The 24,384-nt window shown below is 36.5% G+C and overlaps 1 protein-coding gene and 1 non-coding gene across 10 annotated transcripts in view; one reads left to right on the top strand and one right to left on the bottom strand.

Moving 5' to 3' along the window:
• Positions 1 to 24,384, bottom strand: part of PUS10 (pseudouridine synthase 10) — a 69,540-nt gene that overhangs the window by 14,227 nt on the left and 30,929 nt on the right. For all 9 annotated transcript variants that reach the window (XM_057740606.1, XM_057740601.1, XM_057740603.1 and 6 more), the window contains exons 5-12: positions 15,906 to 15,940; positions 12,613 to 12,724; positions 10,275 to 10,336; positions 9,932 to 9,977; positions 7,481 to 7,545; positions 5,846 to 5,931; positions 4,684 to 4,809; positions 171 to 227 (exon numbers count right to left, since the gene is read on the bottom strand). In XM_057740606.1, coding sequence (XP_057596589.1) covers positions 171 to 227; positions 4,684 to 4,809; positions 5,846 to 5,931; positions 7,481 to 7,545; positions 9,932 to 9,977; positions 10,275 to 10,336; positions 12,613 to 12,724; positions 15,906 to 15,940 — 589 coding nt within the window. The remainder of the gene's footprint in view (positions 1 to 170; positions 228 to 4,683; positions 4,810 to 5,845; positions 5,932 to 7,480; positions 7,546 to 9,931; positions 9,978 to 10,274; positions 10,337 to 12,612; positions 12,725 to 15,905; positions 15,941 to 24,384) is intronic.
• TRNAL-CAG (transfer RNA leucine (anticodon CAG)) lies at positions 6,739 to 6,811 on the top strand. The gene has a single exon. It is a non-coding gene; the product is annotated as a tRNA-Leu (tRNA).

The raw sequence follows: 24,384 nt of genomic DNA, 5'->3' as shown, positions 1-24,384 counted from the left end.
ACCATATAATTTACAAGGGTAGCTCCATAATCCACAAGGCTCCCCAACATGGAGAAGCTCTGGGCTCTGCCAACTTTGATTTTGACTAAGTGACTACAAAAAGGCTGCTGTCTGAAAAGGGTGATAATCTGAAAGTTAGTTCTAGTTAAGTGAGGTTGTCACAATCTTACCATTTCCTAATGTTCTCACATCTACATCTTCTCTTCCAGAGGATGAAAAATTAAAGCCTTTGGAAAGCAGATAAAGAAGAAGAAAAAAATCAGAGACATAATAGTCCTAAGACTTTCATTCCCATCCTTTGGTAGAAACCCAATTTGTCTTAAACAATCTACAGGAGACTCCCAAGGAAGAGTCATCATCACACCTCTAATCCCAACCTCTACTAAAAAACAACAATGATAATAATAACTACTATTTATTGAGCACTTATTACATGCCAGGCACTGAGCTAAAACTTTGCATACATTACTTCATTTAATCCTTATTATAACCTTATGAGGTACCAAGCTTCTGAAAAGTTAAGTACTTTTCCAAGGTAACATGATTAAATGGCAAAGCTAGATGTTTCTGATGTCAAAGCCAGAGCTTACTTATCATCCCAGTCCACCTTCCCATGGGAAAGCCAAAGGCAGAGTGCTGTTTGGAGGAAGTCCCCACTACAACCCTGGCTACAAACTTATGGTGAAAAATCTATCTTTCTTTTTTTCCTTAAAACAAAAGAAAACAAAATAAAAACATTGCTTGAGAATTAAACTCTGTAAAAGGAAGGGGGGAAAAAAGGTTTGACTCTAAAAGCAAATTCATTATATAAGCAAACCCAAGCTGGAACCACAATAAAACTAGTATATATTTTAAGATAGATGGATCATCACAGACTAAAAGCTGCAAATATTGGAATGGGAAAGTGGTTAATATGGGGGGGGGGGAGTGGCAGGAGGTGATTTCACGACAACTTTCTTAGATACAGAACTAACTGATGATTTCACCACACCAAACATTACCATGAGCAGCCATTATCCTAAGTACGTCATATATGTTAACACTATGAGGTAGATACTACCTTTATCCCCATTTTACTTCTAAGGATGGTGAGACAGAGACAGGATAAGTAATTTGCCTAAGATCACATCACTGGTAAGCGGTAGGGTCTGGTGGTCTATCTCCAGAGTCTCTTAATCACTGTCTATACTGCACCACCACAAAGACACTGGAAGAGCTCAGACTCATGCCAACTGGGACAAGCAAAACCAATCAGTCATCTTGGACCAGGGATTGGGAAAGACTAGGATGCTTTGGAAACCCTGGTCAACCCATAGTTCAGCCACTTTGGAGAGCACAAGATGAGGAAGGACAAGATTGCTGGGAAGGACAGACAGGAAAGGTAGATGGGAAGGAGGGTGTATACCATTTTGACAGCCATTTTTCTCCCAGGAAAGAATGTATATGCAAAGATCCCATGTAGATTTTAGAAAAAGGAAAGCGAAAATGCTTGAAAAGTGCTATAAAAACTACACTGAAGATTAGCTCTCCTTTCTAGGATGTTTAGCTGTGAAGAAAGTAAGATTTCACCCTTCCTTCACCCTTAAGAAATTCCTTTAGCAAGTCAAGGCCAACACTTATTGGAAACATGGGCTCCAAGCTGTTGTCTGTCACATACTGCTAGGGTGAAGTGGGCTCTTCTCTGCCCCATGTGGCCCAAAACCGTGGGTCTCAGAGAGGACCAATCTGGGACTGGTAGGTAATGCCTGGATATTCAAGATTGACCTAGAACTCAAGCTGCTAGTTAGGCTCAGAGGTCTGGGTAACTTGTGCTGTGTTAACACCTGGAGACTAGCCAAGCAGGCAGCCATGAGGGGCACAAGGTCAGGCTCTTCTCCAGGTGGAGAATCTATACCAGGCAGGTAGTTGGATTCTGTCCCAAAGAACTCTCCATTCTGTGTCTATACTCCATTGTCAAGCAGGTAGTAAACCTATAGCAACATCAGTAGCTTCTAGTCAGAGTCAACAGACTCAAGAGTAGCGCTAACTAGGGATGGATGGCTACATGGAGAGTTCAAAATGGCACCTGGGGAGCTGAAAGATACTCCCTGGGGGGGCTGTCATTTGTCTTATACCTGCCCACCTCCACCTCCAATCCAGTCATAATGTTGGGGAACCAGGGCCCAACAGTGACTGAGCCATAACCTATGACTGATAGGGGTGAAGGGAATGAACAGGACACAAAGGCATAGATTGACCAGTGACCACTCAATCAGACCAGAAATCTCATACTCATAAATTAGCCCATAAAACTTCCCACAAATTCCAGCCCATCAACAAGAAAGAAGTACAGAAAACTAGGCTCTTGAGAAGTCCAAAGAAACATTAAATTCAGATTAAGGGAGAAGGGGTATTTATTATATCTTTTAGAAAAATGTTACAAATGTGGACTTTACATTGAGAAATACTTTGGGTGGCAAACTTTAAAAATTTATTTGTGTGCAATTATGAATAGATGACAAAAAAGGAAAAGGAGTCATTGCGTTAAGTATGAGGAAATATATGTTTAAAATTTAGTTGATTTTTCTAAACTTACATTACTCCTTGCCTTAACCCCCAATCCTACGAGTTCTACAGACTTCTGCTCAATGGAACAGATATTTCAAACAAACAACAGCAACAAAACCAAAGGCAAGAATGATTAGGAACTGTAAGGGGTTTGATAGTCTGTAGTGGCCCTCATACCTGGGGGCAGACAGACAATGGAACTGAAGGATGGGCAGAGGCCAGATGATGACGGTCTCAGAATATCAAGTTATATAGTTTGGACTTTACCCCATAGCTAGTCATTGACCAGTTTTCAGCACAGAACTGACCATGACAAATATTTATTCAATAAGTGAAGTAATAAATGTATTAGGAAAACATTTCTTAGACACATTGATTTTGAGAGTGTGTCAAAGTTTTACTTATTAACTAGAGAACTGGGAAATAGAGAATATGATATGCCTGTATGAAGTGACTAAGAAACAAGTCTGTATCTCCCACTGAGGGGAAGAAACCTTTATAGAAGTATCTAGGCTGCTTCATGCAATACTGGTTTATTTTCATAGAGCTGTAAAACCATAGAGGTTCAACAGTCAGAACTATTTTCCCAGAGTTGTCAGATGTGAATCACAGAAGTAACAAGTAATGTATCTGAGAAGCACAAGTTTAGCAAATTGATGCTATTAATCAGGCATTTCGAAAAACAAGGTTTTGTTTCATGACAAGGAGCCAGTTAGCACAGAAGCCCAGAGGTCTGCTTTTTCTCAAGAGGCTCAATAAATTTCCTCGGTACACAATTACGGATGCTAAACACACAGTTTGCTTTATTTTCAGTTTGGGGACAATATTTTTCCTCCTCAAATAGAAAAAGACTACAAATTACCTTCATGAAAGACTGCAAGGGAGAAACATATAGCTGTTTCAGAGCCCCGGAACGGCCCTCTTGGTAATGGGGGCTTCCTTGGGACCCAAATACTCAGAACTAAATCTTGAATCTTCTTACAGAAAGGGAATAAGGTAGCCCCCCAAAAGAGTTTGAAAGAGACTTTTAATGCTAACTTTTATTTTCACTTTCACTGTATAAGTCTTACGAGATAACAAGGGTGTAAATATTAAATTAAGGAAGTAAAAGCTCGTGGCAATAGCCCTGAGTTTTTACTGCTAAGATTTTGGAAAATATTAGGTTGCTAAGTTACTTTCTTCTCCATTCAGTAAACAACTCTTAAAGGCCCTTTTTAAAAGGGCCTGCCTACTTGATAGGCAACAAATTATAAGAGGGATATCGTTTTTGAAGTGCTTCTCTTTCCTCTTAACAAGCAGAGAACTGGAAGGGATAGCCATATCTCATTTCAGTCACCTGCTTGCCATTCCTAAAGCAGGCTTGTCTTAAGGTTTGTCAGAGAAAAAGATGGATGTCTAGCTGGTCCTTCAGAAAAGGCATTTCAATTATGCTAGGAAACCCACCCCAAAGAGTATGATATACTTACTCACTGCCTACAGTTTTTCCTGATGTACAACATGATTTCCTGTGATTGAAATCTTAGTCTCTTTCCTCTCATCTAATCCTAGGTGAAATCACAAGGTTTTTTGCTCCTTTGACCTGATAGGCCTATTGAGACAAAAAAAGCATATGCCTGACAGGATCTGACTCACCGCACAAACCTGTACTCAATACCTAGGAAATTAAAACAACACAACTGGTAGCTGTTGATCTATTTTCTCTAGGCCTGAACTTTATTCTAGGACATTTTAACCATTAAGATGGAAGCCAGGCATTTGCCAGTGATTATTCTTAAACAAGCATTAGATGTGGAAGTTGTATTTTAATTTCTTCATACTCCCCAAAAGAGGCTGAGGCTCAAGGTGTCCCAAGGTCAGAGCTTAAGTGCCTTCATTTAAAGTAGTTTCCATTGCTTTTAATTTGCCCAGGAAAAGGCAGTAATCTTGAGAGAGGAGAGAAATCCTAGGGCACCTTGGCTCAAATCCAGACCAGGGCATAGGAGCTCAGGACATAGTGATCCCCATTCATAGGAAGCTGCCAGTCAAGGGGCCCTGACTTGGTGATGGCTTACAAAATATAGAAATCTTTCCTGCCACCTCTAAGAAGTCTATTCATAAATGACAATGTATTTAAAATATGAATATTATAACACTTACTCTCTGCTTTGAACACTGTCAAAAGATGGTCTGAAATTAATTCTTCCACTGAAGACTCCAGCTTCCTTTCTCCATCAATTATCCAAGGAGTTTGTGGTAGATTCCTGGAGTATTTATTATATCTCCCTGCCAAAGAAATATAAAGGTTACCTGGATGGAATGGTGTGATACACACTAGGATAAAAAGAAAAGCAACAACTATTTATTGAGTGCCAATATCCTAGGTGCCATGATATAAAACAAGGCTTAGCCTTCAACTAACTTACAATCTAATTTGGAGAGTCAGCACATACACATAATTCAATGAAAAAAATTAAGGTAGGAATAGAAGAGATGGCTAAAGACACAATATGAATCGTCAAATGAGTTCTAAAGGAATGCTCAATAAACTTATTAATCTTTTTGGCTGACTGAACAAGTTACAATATTATGGAACACAACAAGGATCATTTAAAAAAAGAGCAACTACTGCTTTTACGCCTGATTAATAATACTCTAAGTGTAATAGTCATCGGTGATAATGTATTCCAAAGAGTTCAAATACAGGAAATTTTGAAGTTTTTGTAAGTAAAAAGAAAAAGAAAAAACCCTAACAGAATGACTCACTGTTTTATGAATAAAGCTACACCAAGGCAGGTAGCTTTTACTACCCCAGGGCACGGTATTCTACTCAAGACTAAAGAGCGATTTCACTTCAGCTATTACTATGAAACAGCTGTAGCTTTCAAAACAAAAAGTGTCTTGGGAAAGTCAATGCAACAATTTCTTTTTCCAGGCAGAAGCCAGTGTTTAGTCATTTTGCAGATAATAAAATTTTTTTTTTTCAGGATGGATTTCATGTTATAAAACTTCCTGTCCCTTCTCCTGACCAGTTTCCATACATCTACCCATATTTCTACTTGGCCATCTCTGATGAAAACTATTAAAACCTGGGAAGTGTCATTTCCCTTTGGTGTGGCACTTTAAATAACAAATCTCCTGAGCGATCCTTAAGAATGCCTATAGAACCTAAAATAAACTTGGCTATCAGCTGTAGTTCTCAAAAGAGTTAACTAATCAGAAACTGATAACAGTAAGAAGGAAATACAGGATGAATCAATTGAGTTTTTCAGAAAGGAGAGAAAATTGACAGTGTAAGTATATTCCGGACTAAATATTTTACCAGCCACAAAAACAGCACCGTGAGCACATTCAATTTCAAGAACACTGCATACAGCCTTTGGTGAGTTTGGAGGACAAGGAAACTGCCTGCAAAACAAAATAAATTTTATAGCTACTGTTCTCCAGACATGATACTGAACCACATAACTAAGATGAATCAGCACTGTCTGAGTTACACAGAGCCTGAGTCTCTCAAGGACTAAGCCTCTCCCTAATTTTAAGTTTTGGAAACATAAGGGTCTTTTAGGCCTCTGGAGTACCACTTTTAATACATGAGAGTGGCACTAAGTAAATCAGGGCTCTACTAATACCATTCACACTCAAGTGGCCTCATGTTTCCAAATGACAGTTTCTAACATCAGCCTTGAGATTTGGGGGGAAAATCCATATATACGTAGTGGAAGCTTCTCCAGGTTCATTTTGCTAACCATGAACACTTGCTGCTGTCTAACAAAATCCTCAGTCATTTGGGTAAAGCTAGTGTGCAGTCAGAGACTGGCCACATGAGCATGTCCCACCTGTGGGGAGGGAACTCCATGATTTTTCTCTTTTTTTCCTTTTCATTTCAACTATGACCTTGGGAATCAGACCACAGAGCCAGTAAAAGTGGAATATGGTAGACTCTGTCCTCTAGCTAAGAAACTTCAATCCAGTTGAGGACAGACAAAAAAAAGAGCAATGTTTGGCTTTATTTTCTCTGTCCACCACCTGAGAACTTCCAAAGCCATGAACTGAAGTCTACCTATAAATGACTAGTGGACTTAATCCAAAATGATTGTCTTGAAATTTTCATTCACTGTTCCAAGATATCTTAACAAAGAAATCACTTAGAAACTCAGGAACTATTGCTTGTAGAGAGTAACTGTCTTTACTTTCCAAAATTTAATAGGGAACTCCCTGATAGTCCAGTGGTTAGGACTCCACGCTTCAGCTGCAGGGGGCACAGGTTCAATCCCTGGTTAGGGAACTAAGACCCCACATGCCACGCAGCATGGCCCTCCCCGCCAAAATTTAATAAAAATATTTCCATTCTGAGACTCATGTTTAGTCAATAAAATATATGAAACCTTCCTCATAACTTCATTGTTTGAAATTGTTTGAAATTTATTCAAGGATATTCTGGAAGGATAAATATGATAATATTTTATTAAATAAAATGAACACACAATTAAAATCTAAGATTTATTGTAATTCAGCATATTTTAACAAGAAAGGAAACTCGTGAGCCCTTTTCTCCCTCTTCTGGAGATGTACAATAATAGGAAATCCAGGATGAGGGATGTGATGGGGCCAGCAGTAGACTGGAGAATCAGGAAACCTGCTCTGCATCCGCTCTCTATTGCCCAGTTGAAATCTTAGGCAAGTCAACTCCCTCTTTGGACCTCAATATTCTCTTCTAAAAGATAAAGAAGTTGGACATGATTCATAAATTCAAATATTAATTTGACAAACATTTATTGAACACTACTACGTGTCAGATCCTGAGCCACGGACTGGGGATATAATGAAGTATTCAGACACAATCCTGGTCCCTAAAATACATCCAGTCTTATTTTAGAGATAATCCAGATTATTTCTAAAATTCCCTTTATTCTAAAATTCCATGATTATTTCTTGTTTCTGTACTTCTACTTACTTGCGGAAATCCTCTTCTTTTATCTTATTCAAAGCTTTCATAACTGCCATTCTAGTGAATACTGACTATATAGGGTAAAATGAAAAGAAAAGACATTTTATCATCTATATAAGAAAACATCAGAGTTGAAACACAGAACATGGTTGGAGAAATCATATCATTTTAAACCATACTTAAAAGGAAGAAATACTTAACAGCTTCAAGAAAATAAATAAAGCACAGTGTTCATACTGTCAGTTCTGTGATTGGGTTACCCCTACAACCCTTCTCTTCAATCGAGCCTACGTCTATAATACCAGGTGGATCTAGCAGAATGTCTTTTTCACTGCACTATCCCATTACCCTCAAAATGTGGTATTCTTCAAATACAAAAATTATGACATTGCAGGAAATGTGCTCTGAATATTTCTTCCTAGACCTCAAAAGAAATTTAGCCTGATCCATCTATCTTTTCTTCCCTACATCCCTTCAGAGGCCACAGTACACAATTTAGGAGTTGGCTGCGAGGGTAAGGGGTAAAACAGAGTGAACCACCCTGAGCTGGCATTTAGCAATTCAACATCACTCACCAGTCACTCACCACCAGACAAAATAAACAAATCCACTTCTGGGGTTTTTGTTTTTTCTTTTGTTTTTTTGTTTGTTTGTTTTTTTAAGCTCTTTATTGGAATATATTTGCTTTACACTCTTGTACCAGTTTTTGAGGTACACAAAAGTGAATCAGCTGTGTTTATACATATATCCCCATATCCCTTCCCTCCCATGACTCCCTCCCCCGCATCCACTCTGGGTTTTTTTTTTTTTTTTTTTTTCTTGGCGCACGGGCTTAGTTGCTCCGCGGCATGTGGGATCTTCCTGGAGCAGGGCTTGAACCCGTGTCCCCTGCATTGGCAGGTGGATTCTTAACCACTGCGCCACCTAGGAAGCCCCCACTCTGGGTTTTTTAAAATAAGAAAAGCCAAACCTCATGATAGACATACTAGAACTAATTAGTGCACATATATGTGGTCACTATGATAAATCACAATTACTTCTTCTGTTATAAGAAATTATACTTGACTGAAAGGAGGAATAATGTAGGTATCTAAACAGTTTATCATCAAAAGAAATGATTTTCTAAACCATATTTAGGACACCCCAAGGTGTCGTAGGGTTAGAATTGAAAATTAAGTGCCTGTTTGTTAAGATATGAAATCTTAGGCCTGAAAGGATCTCAAAGATCACTCAAATTATTCCCAGCCATAAGGCAGGAAAACTACATTTAAGACTATAACAACACCTACTGGCAAAATGGCGTGGTGTCTATGATAGTTTGACAAGAATTTCCTTACTCTATTATTTGATGCTGGTCTTTATATACTTCCTCAAAGATGTTAAAAAATAAAACTAGATCTTCAATATAAATATGGCTTACAGATCATTTGGGCAGAGCTTCCCAATTGGTATGGCAAAGCAGTGAGCTACAGTTGTGCCCAGATCCCTCTAGTTCACAAGGGCTGAGGGGCAGAGCTTCGAACAATGAGAACCCCCAGGCCTATTGCTCACAACTTAGAGCAACTTCATCTGTTAAACTCAGGGTGCTGGCCAAACATGGTAATGTTCTAGGTGTACCATGAACATCTAGGTGTACCATGATGTGAGAAAAGGAGGGAAGCAGTGTTTTAGGCTTGGTCTGCATTTCTGATTATTTCCACACAGGGCATTTGGCAAATGTTAAAAAAAAACTCCCAAGTCTCCCCTCCCACCCCAGGTTCTAAAAGGTCTAGTAATTTGTCAGACCAAGAGGAAAGACCAAAATATGTATCTTTGGCAATAAACTTATATTCTTTTAAACAACCACAACAGCAAAATGGATGTCAGAAAAAATTGGAATGCCTGAGTCTACACAAAACCAGCTAAGTAACTGGGGTGTGAAAGCTTGCCAATATCGTGCCATGCCATTACATCCTGGCATAATAGAAACTAAAAGTACATGCTAACTAATTATTCTTATTAACGTGAAGACCAGCTAGCATCAGACAGTAAAGGAGAGTTTAAATAAAATACCTTTTTGCAAATGTAGCCTGAAATAGGCTCTACTAATTCAGGACTGTCCTAAAATAAAATAACTTACTTTGGATTATATTTTAAAAATACCGACTTCTAGAAAATAAATATTAGACAAAAGTTTGGAATGGTGATGATACCAAACATCATTCCCAGATGATGTAATCTTGGGGAAATAATCCAGACACTGACACAAGCATGAGAATGTCTGTGTTATGACTTCCGAGCCAAAGGCAAAGGTGTTGAGTTGAAAAAGTGAAAATAAATGTAGCAAATGGAAATATTTAAAGACTGACTCTTAGTATAATAGATTGCCAACATTTCTAATGCATATCCTTTTTGTTATTAATTTGAATATTCAACTCAGACAAAACTCACTAAAGAGTAAGAAGCAGGAATCCTTACCTGTTTGTTTTTGGCTGGCTTGAAACAATCTGGGCATATCGCACGTCTAAGTAAAATTCAAGGTAATATAAAAGATTAATGAGTTTATTTTGGAGTAGATAAAATTCAAATATATTTTATATAACAAGGCTGCTAAACTCAGCATATCAGAAGCAGACAAAATGAATCCCTATATGAGCTGCATTGGTTTGCCTAGACTTATATCAGAGAGCACACTTTAAACCTACTAAGACATGGCAAGTTCTGATAGGCTCATTAGAAAGAAGAGCAATACTATTTTCATGAAAATCAAAAAGTATTAACAATGTTGCACAATTGGCATTGTGTTTAGGTTGTAACTTACAGGAAGTGGCAATCCTCAACTGTTTCTGGGTGAGCAAAGACCACACTCACTTCAAACAAGCTCTAAAAATTATAAAGACAGTTTAAAAATGAGCAAAAGGAAGCTAACATCTAACAACTTATGAATGGAAACAGAAATTAACTCTCAAAGATTGGCTAGAAAAAGGGTGACAAGGAAAACTGGAAATACTACTGTTTTCAGATCGGCTTGTTCACAGGGCAGCTATAAAGGTAACAGCCTTTTTTTTTTTTTACTTCTAAAACTCAATCACTGGTGATTCTACAAAAAAACAAGTTTAAGACAAATTTTAAAATAAATTTGTATGATGTTTTTTGTACATGTATATAAATTAGGCATGAAGATGAATGAGAAATTCAGGGTTGGGAAATGAAGAATTACTCCTGTCATACTATGGATTAGAATTACTAGCAAAGCAAAAAGCATTTTATGCACATGGTTAAAAACTCTGTGTGAGGCTTTTTTTAAGTGCGCCAACTTCTTAATGGATTTGACTTTTTTAAAAAAGATCTTAAAATTTTTGTTTTATTAAAAAAGTGAAACATAATAAATTATAAAATAATCGAACAGAATGGGTTTTCAATCCCACTCCACTGAGGTAGAACCAGTAACAGTTTGGCGTGTTTCTTTCTAGCCATTTTTATGAATATAAACATAAATGTATATACTTCTTGGTATATTAAACAGACTTGGAAAATTGCTTAATTTAATTACTATTATGTCATGAACATCTTTTCAACTCTAGGGACTGTTGGTCATTAAGTTGTAGTTAAGTTTTTCTGTTTTTAAAAAATGCTACAATTAACATCCCTGTACACAAAAAAGCACAATTTCATACTCTATATACATTTACCTCCATGGAGATTATACAAAATTCTACACTGAGAAAAATATATAAATGTCATACCACACAAAAATTTTTTCCTTTTTTATTGAGGTCTATATTTACTGATTGCATTGGACTGTCAGCAAGCCTATTAACGATTCTATAATCACAATAGTAAATAGCTAATTTTTTGCTCGTCTAATTTACAAAATAAAATTAAAATTACAACACATTCCTTTTACTGAAGAAAACTTTATTCATCCTGAATCTATTAGAACATTACTACATCTTTTGTTTTCTATTTTCTGTTCTCACTGATTCAACATGTAAAGTTATCTGTGCTTCAAACTGAAATTTGAGGTAAAAATATTTTGCATCAATGACTTCTCTAATTTCCAAAGTACTTACATCACCTCATTTCCTCTTCATACTATCTGTGAAGTGGTTTTATTCTCTATTCTTTCAGTATTCAGTTTAAAGGACAGAGTTTATTCTTACTAACAGAGGGAAACAGGGCTATATAATTCACAATGAGGAAAATTTTTAAATTACTTAGCTTTGAAAGATGGTTTTGTGATTTTACTTGAATAGGGGTGTGTCTGATATTCAGGGAATTTCCCTCAAGCAAAATGATGAAGCAATGAGGCCATACTATTAAAATCTAATCTGAGCTGGGACTATGTCCTCTTTACATGTCTGGAAACCTATTGAACTCTTCCTGAAAATTCAATCTATTTCAAAGGCTGAGGCAAGGACTGCCCTGGAATAGGGGAGATGGTAAGTGTTCTGGTTTCAAAGGCAGAGTGCTTAAAATTAAACAGAGGGACCTGAGATACCAACAAGGCGGGATAGATTGAGCCCATGCTCACTGTAGTTGAATAGGGTCTGTCTGCATATTTGAAAACAAGATTAGCCACAGATAACCAAAATTAAATAGTCTAGAGTTGACTCCACCCTTGTTCATAGTTATTTATGTATAGCTTTGTATCAGTAAATCTGTCTAAACTATAAATATACTAAAGGCATAGACTCACTTCTAACCTTTTAAGGTCAATTAGGGTACTCTGCACCTGTTACACTCATAACACTCATAAGTGTCTTGGATCACAAAGAAATCTTAAAAAAAAAAAGAAGAAGAAGGAAAGAAAGAAAGAGAAAAAGAGAAAGAGAAAGAAAGAAAGAAAGAAAGAAAGAAAGAAAGAAAGAAAGAAAGAAAGAAAGAAAGAAAGAAAGAAAAAGAAAGAAAGAAAGAAAGAGAAAGGAAGGAAGGAAGGAAGAAAGAAAGGAAAAAAGAAAGGAAAAAAAGAAGGAAGAAAGAAGGAAAAACTTCAACCTCAATTTATGACTGTTAGAAATCAACATTTTAAAAGCGTAAAAATCCTTCATTGGATTACTGAAAGAGAAGATTCTTTTGGGTAACCAAAACTCTGCCATATAATGAAGTAAAACTAGTAAAACCAGAGAATAAAATTAACAATGCTGATGACCCAATACCTTTCCATCAATGGGAACACCCAGTTCCTCTGAAAACAGGGGGTGAGTTATCCATTTGTAGGCTTCTTTTAGCTGAACTATATCATTTCTTCCCAGCGACAGACTCTGCTTTCTGAATAACATAAAAATTAATTCACTGACATGAAAAACTTCATTTTCATGAAGGCAAGAATTTATGTGGTTATTAAAAAGTATGTATTGAGTGCCTACTATGTCCCAGGCACTATTTTACACATTAGAGAGAAAGCAGAGACCAAAGCAGACAAAAATTTCTCAATTCATCGACCTATATTCTAGTAGAATCAAGAAACTGTTTTTTTTTCTTCAAATGGCATATAAGACAGTTTTTGAAGCTTCAAAGACAAAAGCATACAAATGAGGTTTTTCTGGGATAGAATGGCCAGATTCCAGGATTTATATATACAAGGGTGAGTCAAAAATTATCCACAGTCTGGCTGTAGAATTTACAGAAGTTTTAATATAACTGGAGTGAGGATAATATTTGACTCACCCTCGTACATCAGAAGATGGAAAGGTGGAATAGAGAGGATTATTTATTGCTCAGAAACTATGAACTGTGTATTACAATAATCTCACCCAGACCAAAAATGTTTGCCTCTATTCTCTTCCTTATAATGCGGGCTTACTTTTGGGAAATCAATGTAAAAGCTGTACTTCTCTTTACTGGTAAAGAAGAAGTACTAAATCCTAAAGTATCAGTGTTCTAAAAGGCGCATCAATTTAACAACACACAAATATCTCAATAAGCACTTTAGAGTCCCCCAAAATCTACTCATGAGACAATAAATAGGTTTGGGGAAGTCCCAGTTATGATTTCTAGCTTTTAGTTTGTAACCTAAAGTTGACATAGAAAGGAACTGAAGTAAAAGGAAAGAAAAACATGGTACAGTAATAAACAGTTCTACTCTGCAATATCATTATTAAACAGGCCCATATCACTCAAATAATTAAAACTTCAAATCAGTCCTATAGCTATTTACGGGACTGTTTTTAACAAAAGAGATGTTTAGGCCAACTTGTGAATCATTTCTTTTAATGTCCAATTTTCACTAATAGAAAGGACAGTGTAGTCAATATCCATTGTAACTTAATTTTTCAAGACCAAAAGACAGTACGAACTACAGGTAGAAAACAAAAATAATTTAGCTAATGGCCAAATTTAATTGAATACACACACACACACACACATAAAGACCACTATTCCTCTAAAAATGCAAATTAAGAAATAGTTGATCTACCCATTCTTATCCAGCTGATAATAACCGGTTAAACAGAATGCTTTCATATGCTTTGGGATTGTGGTTTAACAATGAAATACTCTGATAAACCCTACATCTGACAAAAAAAATTAAATTACTTCTTTATACTTAAGAACTTATTTAAACACTAAGTGAGTTTCATAAACTGTTTCTAGTTCTCTGAATATCAGAAACATTTTAGGAATTTTCAAAGACTATTTTGATATTGTATCAACAGTTTAACTAATGATATTTGCATAAAATAGCATCACAGTTGAAAAGTAAAAAATTAAGGTATGGGCACAAATTTTAAAGAATAAAAAGGTGAAAACAGAAAACACAAGAATGGAAAACCCTTTAAAAATTGTTTACTCTAGAGAGTACAAAGCAGTGTAGCCAAAGCCAATCCTAAAAATGGATTAAAACATTTATTATGTATTTAAGAAAACTATTCTAAGCCCTTCATGTCTTTGAAATACATTTAAAGCACCTTAGTCCAATTTAAAAACTTCCACTACAGGTATTTTTTTCCTTCCAGATTAAAGAGCTATAGGAAAGGGTTAACCGACATTTTGGAAACCTTAACATCACATGTAAGGCAAAAATACAATACTTAAAACGCTTGATTTTCAATCCTGCAAGTTGAATGTGGCTAATCAATTTTCTAATATAATTTAGGGTGAGTGTTTTCACAGAGGTCCTTAGCTCATGACTGATGATCCTTTAGAGGAATCAGTAGTCATTAAGGTAAATTCAATACCAACTTAATACTTAGTAACTGCGTTTCCCTCTTTCCTCTCTGTTAGATAACTAATGATGAGGATATCAATTACAACCACTTTTGTTATAAATACAACAGGATAACCATTCTAAAGCAAAAATGAACCAAAGCATTTAATACATTTTTTCCTAAATTCCTCAAATATTTAATGGCAATTCACCCATAACCTTTTGATATTAGAATGAACTAGGGACACTGAGAGAAAAGACTAGTATTCTATATTTTTCCTGTTCTAGTGTCCCTGTATCAATTAGGATCTTTTGGAAGAACTAAGCTTAGTTTAAAATCCTTCACTAAGAAATAACAGCATGCAATGTGGATGGAAACTGGAAACATTTAAAAAATAGCATGCTCTGACTATGTTAACAAATTTCTCAAACACAGGATCAAATTTTATGATGCCAGAATCACAAGCATTTGAGACTAATCTAACATAACCTAACAGAACCCCCAAACCTTTGATAAATGTGTTATTACCCTTTTAAAAATGCTGATGTAAAATACAACACACACACAAAAGCCAAATCAATTAATTTTTTGTAAAACACCAAGTATGAAATTCTGATACAGAAATTTATACTTCTCTCTGTGGTTTTCTTTCCAGAGTATACAGGAAACTCCAGTAGTCACGTGGCCCTTTTCATATTGTTATAAATTTTTTAGTTTCAAAACCCAGAAAGCTCTAGGAAATTAAAGATTTTTTTCCTTACCTCAGTTGGCAACCAAACTCTGACTTGAACATGTGAGGCTACTTAGACTTTGTTTATCAAATTTAGTGTGAATATTCGTGCCAAAGGTTTCAGATAAAGGATTGGGGACCTATGTTTTCTATGTCTTATTTATGTATAAACTCACTGTTGTTCTGCCTTAACTAGGACTTTACTATGTATCTTTTATAGCATAATTAGTTTTAAATTTAGTTTCTTTAAGACCAGTATAAAATGTGTTCATTTAAAATAAGTTGCCAAACTATATTATATAAGTGCCTAATGCATATAAAATATGCACTCACATTCATGATAAATCTACCAAAAAACAAATGTCTGCTTTAATAGACTACTAATATGCTGTGTAAATAAACCAATTAAACAATGTTAACACCTAAATATATACAATAAAAATTTTCTCTTTGTGCCAATTTCTCTAGTTGCTAGTGAACTCACTCTAAAAGAGGCAGTAGTAGTAAAAGTACTTTAAGAATCAGGTAGCTTATATTTAAATGGTAGTAAAAATTCCCTACCTAAATTACTTACCCCATTTCTTGTTTTACCAGCAACCATGCAGCATGCTGTAGGCAATTTAGTCACACCCAGAAAGAAGAGAAAAGGGAAAAAATGTTCATTGAAATTTGGTTCCAATATCATTACTCAAGTACTTAAGTAATTTGCCAATCAAACTCCCCTTTTTAGGAGAGGAGTTACTGTTCAGAAATGTGGCAATAACCTCAATCTCACTTAAAATCAGAAGTAAGATGCAGTGCTGGCTTGCGGTGGCCTATGAATTAAACAGGGGTATCCCCCTCCTCACCACAGATTTCTATTTCTCATTAATGAGTTACAAGTGTTTCTTAACATGGATAGCTTACATTTTTTTCTTAAAATATCTTACTATTTCATAGGGGAAAGCCCAAAGTGATTCAGTACATACTATGTTCCCAAAACATAGAATTGAAGGACTCAGTTTTTTGTTTTTGTTTTTTTTAATTGGGCTAACATTTTTAACTCTAATTAATGATATCCCCATGTAAGTGTTTAGGGAGTAAAGTGTGCTAATGTCTATAACTCACTTTGAAATACAACAAAAACTAAGCTGGGCTGATAAATTGATAGGTATCTAATAAAGCAAATATAGAAAATCACAAGTATAGAATCTAGGTGGGTACATGGGTGGTCACTGTACAATTCTTTCAACTTTAATATAGGTTTGAAAATTCTCATAATAAAATGCTAGAGAAAATGTTCTGGGAAGGATTAGTAAAAAACAAAAAATTGCTAAAATGAAAACAATAACATTCACAATCATGGTCGTTATGAGACTAAGTGAAATTCATATAAAATGCTTTGCATAGAGAATGTGTGACGCTAAGATTTTTCAGTTTGCCATTAGATTCCCATAGCTTTCACCTTAAAGAAAGGTAATACATGGCCTGCCTTGTATATATGGCATTTTGTGAACATGACAGAAGCATACATGTGTAAGTCAATAAAATACCATATGTAGTCTCTGCTTCTACATGTCACAAAAACAGCCAGTCACATCCACTTCAAGACCTGGAGAGAGAGAGAGCCAGCGAGAGATACAGAGAGACAAAAAGAGAGAGACAGAGACAAAGAGAAAGAGACTGGGGTGGGGGAGGAGGGTGCAGAGAAAGAGACAAAGAGAGAGCTTTTGTTGTTCATGTGTAGAACCCTGCCCTTTTAAACTTCAAATGGCTGGTGGTAGGATCATTTGGAAACATTACTTTGTACAGACATGAGCCAAGCAGAATAAATTAATCACTAGCTAGGTAAGAACTAGAACTGTTCCCAGTGCCTAAATGTCTCATCAGTACCTTCCGGTCTGTTAGTTTGTTTACTTTGCAAGCTCAAACTAATACCATTTATAGTGCTGCAAGACCCCTTCCTTCTTGCCTTCCATTTTCTCAAGCGCTCTTTGAAAGTGTAAGGGCGTGGCGTGATACACAAATTACAAGTCAGAAGACCTGGCTTTAGGCTTTACCAGATTTCTGGCACTCAATTTCCTAATGTGTAAAATAAGAGAGTTAGACTAAGATGATTGTAATTTAAACTTTTCTGGATGGCTAAAGGTCATCATTAATGGACATTAGTTAGTATACTGTTTTGTAACAGAGGCTATTCAGACTTACAGGACTTTGAGATCATAGAAAAAAATAATGGTCTTCTAAAGTTGAAACCTTGTAGTCAATGTTACCCCACCTTCCTTCAGCCTCCATACTTTAAGAGATCAATAAATACTTGTTTCCTCATCTATAAAAAGGATATTAATACTCCCCTTGCAGAGATATTATAAGGATTTAGTGAAACTATGTATGTAAAGAACGAAATAAGATTCCCAGCATGTACTTAATAAATGGTAACTATTTTTGTCATTTTTAAATTAAAACCTTATCTGTAATTCACAAGTAATAAAATTATTATCCCTTTAAAGATTTATGACTTGATCCCTTTCCCTCACATCCCAAACTACTCTGCTATAGGTAGTTCTGGAATCTTCCTCATCAATGAAACCCTCATGGGTATCTGAGCTATAGAGAACTATTTGTCCTTTCTTTTTTAAAGGGAACTCAGTCTCTTCTGTCCTTTTTTAGTGATCTTTTTCTCTCCTCTTTTGAGGTAAACTCTGTTCTCTATGGTCACTTCCAGATGATGCCATCAAGTCTGTAATCTATCCTGCCATCCTCTGATTTATAAAGTAGGGTAGAACTGGAGGTTGCCAAGGGAAACCAGATTACCATGTGTAACATGTAAAATTAAATCAAATGTCTTCAGTACCTGAGATTTGTTAAAGGGTTTTTCCTTCCTAATCCTCTGCAGGCTCCCGACTCAAGCATGCCAGCAGGTTGGACTGAACTAATCACACAGCAGGGGCTGGAAGGCTGAATCCCAAAGTAGTCAATGTTGCTCAATTATTCAATTTTTACCACGTGCTAATAATGCCCTGGACCTACTTCTGCTGAGGATAAAGAAGTACATTTCTCCCTTTCAGGTCACCACGATAATTTTAATAAATGTTCTATCCCTTAGTCAATAGAAAAAATTCATTCTCTAGAGTAAGCAATTTAATTCTTTCTCCCCAACAGAACCAAATGGCATTAAAGTTATCAAGTTTAATCAAATTTGATACCAAAGGCAGCATGACATCTGAAAATTCAGGAACCACAGAATTTAATCCTGGACTCAGCTTTGCTAAATGGGGCAGCTGAATAACATGCTTGCTAAAGTCCTTGTACACTCTAGCCACACACAGACATACATACATACAGACAGACAGACACACACACTCAAGTATATACCTGTATACACACATCATGGAAACTCTATGGCTGGGAATGGCTTTTAAGCTTAGAGTTTTGAGCTGGGCGTGCATCCAGCACCAAACAATGAGAGTGGGTTACAGTAAAGCCAGGGATTGAGGCTGATTCAAGCAGAGGTGGCAGGAAGGAAGGAAGAGAGAGGGGGGGAGGCATTAAAAATGGCATGTTGTCACATACGGATCAATGGAATAGAAGAGAGAGCCCAGAAATAAACCCACACACCTATGATCAATTAACCTTCAACAAAGGAGACAAGAATATAAAATGGGAAAAAGACAGCATCTTTAGCAAGTGGTGCTGGGAAAGTTGGACAGCTACATGTAAATAAACGAAGAACATACCCTCACACCATGCACAGAAATAAACTCAAAATGGCTTAAAGACTTAAACATAAGACATGACACCATAAAACTCCTAGAAGAGAGCATAGGCAAAACATTCTCTGACATACATTGTACCAATATTTTCTTAGGTATGTCTCCCAAGGCAATAGAAATAAAAACAAGAATGAACAAATGGGACCTAACCAAACTTACAAGCTTTTGCACAGCAAAGGAAACCATAAAACAACAACAACAACAACAACAAAACCTCCCCAAAACCATAAAGAATGGGAGAAAATATTTGAAAATGATGCAACCGACAAGGGCTTAGTCTCCAAAACATACAAACAGCTCATACAACTCAACAACAAAAAACAAACAACCCCATCGAAAAATGGGCAGAAGACTTTAATAGACATTTCTCCAAAAAAGATATACAGATGGCCTGTAGGCACATGAAACGTCACTAATTATTAGATAAATGCAAATCAAAACTACAGTGAGGTACTACTCACACCAGTCAGAATGGCCATCATTAAAAAGTCTACAAATAACAAATGCTGGAGAGGGTGTGGAGAAAAGAGAACCCTCCTACACTGTTGGTGGGAATGTAATTTGTAGTGTTGGAGAACAGTATGGTGGTTCCTCAGAAAACTAAAAATAGAGTTACCATATGATTCAGCAATCCCACTCCTGGGCATATAACCAGACAAAACTATAATACAAAAAAGGTATATGCACCCTTATGTTCATAGCAGCACTGTTCACAATAGCCAAAACATGGAAACAACCTAAATGTCTATCAACAGATGAATGGATAAAGAAGATGTGGTACATATATACAATGGACTACTACTCAGACATAAAAAAGAATGAAATAATGCCATTTGCAGCAACGTGGATGCAACTAGAGATTATCATACTAAGTGAAGTAAGTCAGAAAGAGAAAGACAAATATCATATGATATCACTTATATGTGGAATCCAAAATACAGCACAAATGAACCTATCTACAAAACAGAAACAGACTCACAGACATAGAGAACAGACTTGTGGTTGCCAAAAGGGAGGGGAGGAGGGAGGGGAATAGACTGGGAGTTTGGGGTTGGCCCATGCACACTATTACATTTAGAATGGATAAACAAGATCCTACTGTATAGCACAGGAAACTATATCCAATCTCCTGGGATAAATTATAATGGAAATGAATATATTAAAAAAAGAATGTATATATGTGTATAACTGAGTCACTTTGATGTACAGCAGAGACTGGCACAACATTGTAAATCAACTATACTTCAATAAAAACAAAGGCATGTTGGGGAACTACAATTCAGTAGAGTTGGAGCTTGGGGTATGTATGTGTGTGCATAAATGACTAGAGATGAAACTGGAAAGGTCAGCAGATTTTGAGTGCCAAGCTAGGGCATGAATCCAAAGACTGAAACCATAACATGAAGTGCCATGTTATGTATATACAAATTCCCATGACAGCACAAAGAAGTAACAGCATTTGATCTTCTATAATTCGTCAAGTCACAACATAACCATCATCTTCCACTATCGTTTTTCTCATGTGGCAGCTTAAAAGAAAAATAAACTATTTCTTGTACAAAAATATTTCTTTATCATACATGGGAAAATACAGTGTGAGACAGGCATATGTTCAGAAAAATGCCAGAATGACTTGTAAAAAAAGACAATCTACTTTTCTCATATTTGTTGCCAATCTGGCCCTTACAGATACCTGTCTGTAATTCCTGACAAAGGGAAACAAACACTAGACTAAAAGGCAGGCTCTGAATATTGTGTGATCACTTTGCAAGGTGGCTTATCTCTCTGAGCCTTGGTTTCTCAACTATAAGATAAAGGAAAAAAAAAAAAGATAAAGGGGCTCAACACTTCATTATTTGGAGTACCTCCTATGTGATGATATCTTTGCTGAGAAAACAGAAATGAAAGACTAGTCTCTGCCCATAAGGGAACTCAGGAACCAGGAGAGAAAAAAGGTAAGTAAAATAATAATAAAACAGTAATAAGGATTAATAATATTAATAAAAATAAAAATATAGAGTGGTGGGGGCTGTGACAGTGACATATTTTGAGGAGACATTTAGGGCATCCTCAGCTCAATCTTGGCATTAAAGTTATCAAGAATTGACACCTAGTCTGAGCTCTGAAGAATCAGGTATTGAGAATTAACTGGGTGAAGAGTGGGGAAAGTACATTCCAAAAAGAGGAAATTGTTGTGCAAAGGCCACAGAGCGTCAGGAAAGCTCTGGGAACTATAGGTTAGTGGTCCCTAAAGAGCTGAGGATGTGTGGCTGCAAAGTGCAGAGGAGGAAGCAGGATTAAGATTATAGAACTAGTGTACGCATGCTAAGGGGTTTAGATTTTACATGTAAGGCAATATGGTACCACAGAAGGATTTTAAGCAATGGAGTAGCATGGTCATATTTGTCTTCAGGAATGCTCACTGTGGTTGCAGTGGAATTAGAGGAAGAAGATGAGAACTAAGGGAAATGAAGACATTTGGTAAACTAAAGCAGTAATTCAAGTAAGAAATAATATATATGGCAGTGGTGGTAGGAATGGAAAGGAGGCAGCTTTAAGAGATAATGAAGACGCAGACCAGCAGGACTTGGTGATGAACAGCGATGTTGGGGTTTCTAAATTACCACTAATGCCCTTAAAACTCTAAAGTCTTTTGAATCCTACACATCTCTTGGACTCATTTATAATAACAAGGATAATACAAATATAGACTTGTACCAACAGGGAAATGACAATAGGTGTGTTGGCACCTAGAGGTATTGCCCCCTGCTCCTTCTTCTTTTCCCAACACACACATACACACACACACATACACACACGTATTTTTCTTGCACACAAGAAACTCTTATTCCCTCTTCCCACCCAGCAAAACTGCCTAAGATTCTCTTCTCCTCCTCCCAACCCTGCAGTCTGCAACACTTTGAACATCTGCCTCACCAGGGCCTGCTCCTCACCTTGTGTCAGGTTTGGTGTCAGGCATGGTGGCAGAAAGAGAGGTAGGGAGAACACACTCCTAGAACCACTCTAGACTCTGCCACTTAGCTACCCTCGTGTCGCCTCACCACCATCACCTCCCTGCCACTCTTCTTTTTGTCAGAATCTCCGATGTCAGACCTGTGATGTAATGACTAACACACTGAGTCTGGATGTCTCTTTTGATAAATAAAAATTCTATTAGCCATGTTTAAAAACTCACCCCAATCCTCTACATTATCTTCCTCTACAGGGTTGAAAAAAAAGAAAATGAAGCCAGACATAAGACCTTCTCATTCCAGCTTTTCCTACTACTATTGGCAATAAAAAAATCTTTAGATAGCATTAAAAAGGTTGAACATTTTATTTCTGACAAGGCAAGAGGAGAAAAGCAAGGACAAATTAGCAAAGACAGAATGAATCTGCAGAGCCAAATTATGTGCAGCTCTACTGACCCAGTTTCCAAGAGAATTACTATTTCTATTTTGTGAGTTTTAAGAAGAATTTCTATTGCATTTTCCAATACTCTAGATGCTGATGTTTGCCTACCTCTGAAGGATTTGACTAGAAATAATCACAAGAGGAAATTCCATGGGGGTGGGAAGCTAGGGTAGGAGTGGAGGTAGAGAGAAAGAACAGAAAAGACAGAACAGCTGCAGTGAATGAAAGGCTCTGGGACAGACATAAATAAAGACAGATATGGTTCAATCTTATCCTTCAGTGTCATATACTAATGAGGAGATAACCTGGCAACTGAATTTCAGGTAATTCTAAAGTTCAAAACATCAGTGAAACAAAGACATCTCAACAAATATCTGTTAGCAACTGAGTGGCTAAGAGTACAAGTGTGTTTCCTCCTAGAATTTGATTTTAGAGAACTAGCATCTTCACTGAAATACTGGTTAACATGAAGTGAACTTGCAGATTCAAGAGGCTTCGATGTATCAACTAGCTCAATTTCAATAGTCATGAATATGATTTTACTTTAAAACAACTAACAAGAAAAACAGCTTTTAAAAGCAAATTTTAACTTTTGGAATACCAAGGAGACAAACTAATTGTTAATTGCTGAGAGCCTACTAATTGTTGAAAAAGCTCTCTTCAATAAATAACTCAAGAACTCTATAAAGACTATTATTTTTAAGTTATTTGAAATTATCACAGGAAAATTACAAGACTGGAATCATTCCATGTGTTGAACTTGATCTGCACTAAATGTATTCTTAGGGATAAGGATTTCTTTATTGCATTTTTAAAAATTAATTTTTAGATATTACTTTTTAAATGTACTAAAAGAATATTATAAAAAAATCAGACTACCAGCTTCAAGATAGTGGAAAAAAGCCCTTTCTGGCCACTTCTCTGGAAAATCATCGCAAAATAAGGAGAATGAGAAACAGGAAAAGAATCCATCTACAATGAAACAAGAAAATACTCATCACCCCAGCTCTTGATATATGACAGAAAGGGAATGCAGGAGTGCAAAGTAGCAGAGCCCAGGAAGCTGATCCCTCAGTCTTGGCAAAGGCAGATACTTGCTCCTCCAACCCCAGCAAAGCTGAGGACCAGAAGCCTAAGACAATAGAGGGTGAAACATGAGCTAAAAAGAAGAGGAATAGCTGAAGGCTTGTAGAGAGAATGGATAGACCCCCACCCCCCTCCCTGACACCAAACAATAGGAGATTTATATTCTGGAAAACTGAAGTAGAGCTGTCTACACTAAGGAGCCCCTGGCAAGAGGAGAGCTGAAGTGAAGCCCTGCAAGGAAAACAGGAGGTGTCAGGGAGAGCTTACAGTCTAAACAGAGACCTGCAGCCCCCTTTTCTATCCTGCTCTGGATATTCAGGCTGCCAAGCTTATACCTTTCTGGATGGGAGATTAGAGGATTCTTCTTTAGATAAACTGGATGGTTTTTGAGGGAAATTTTTCAGATAATGTCATATGGTCCTTCAATATAAAAAGTCAGTTTATTACCTGTTCTCTTCCAATAAAACCCAGTCAACAAGTACCACCATCCCAATCCATACACATATAACTTTCAATCACCTTTTAATGTTCTATGCTTAAATGAATGGAAAGAGATCACTAGTCATTTGAAGAAAATATGACATGAAAGGAAGAAACCAAAACATCAAACACAAGTGGAAAGAATAATGCACGAATTCCCATGTACCCTTCAAGCCAGCTTCAAGTTATCAACATTTTGCCAAACATGTTTTATCTATCTCTATTACTCTTTTTCTTTTTAAGAGGGAGGTGGGCTGGAGTTATTAAAAGAAAATCTCGAATAATTTCCCTGTGAGTACCTCCCAATGGAAACATTTTAAA

The sequence above is a fragment of the Hippopotamus amphibius genome, chromosome 7 (genome assembly GCF_030028045.1).
Source record: "Hippopotamus amphibius kiboko isolate mHipAmp2 chromosome 7, mHipAmp2.hap2, whole genome shotgun sequence".
Taxonomy (NCBI): Eukaryota; Metazoa; Chordata; class Mammalia; order Artiodactyla; family Hippopotamidae; genus Hippopotamus; species Hippopotamus amphibius.
The sequence above is the reverse complement of the archived record's forward strand: the minus strand, read 5'-3'. Positions and strand labels throughout refer to the sequence as shown.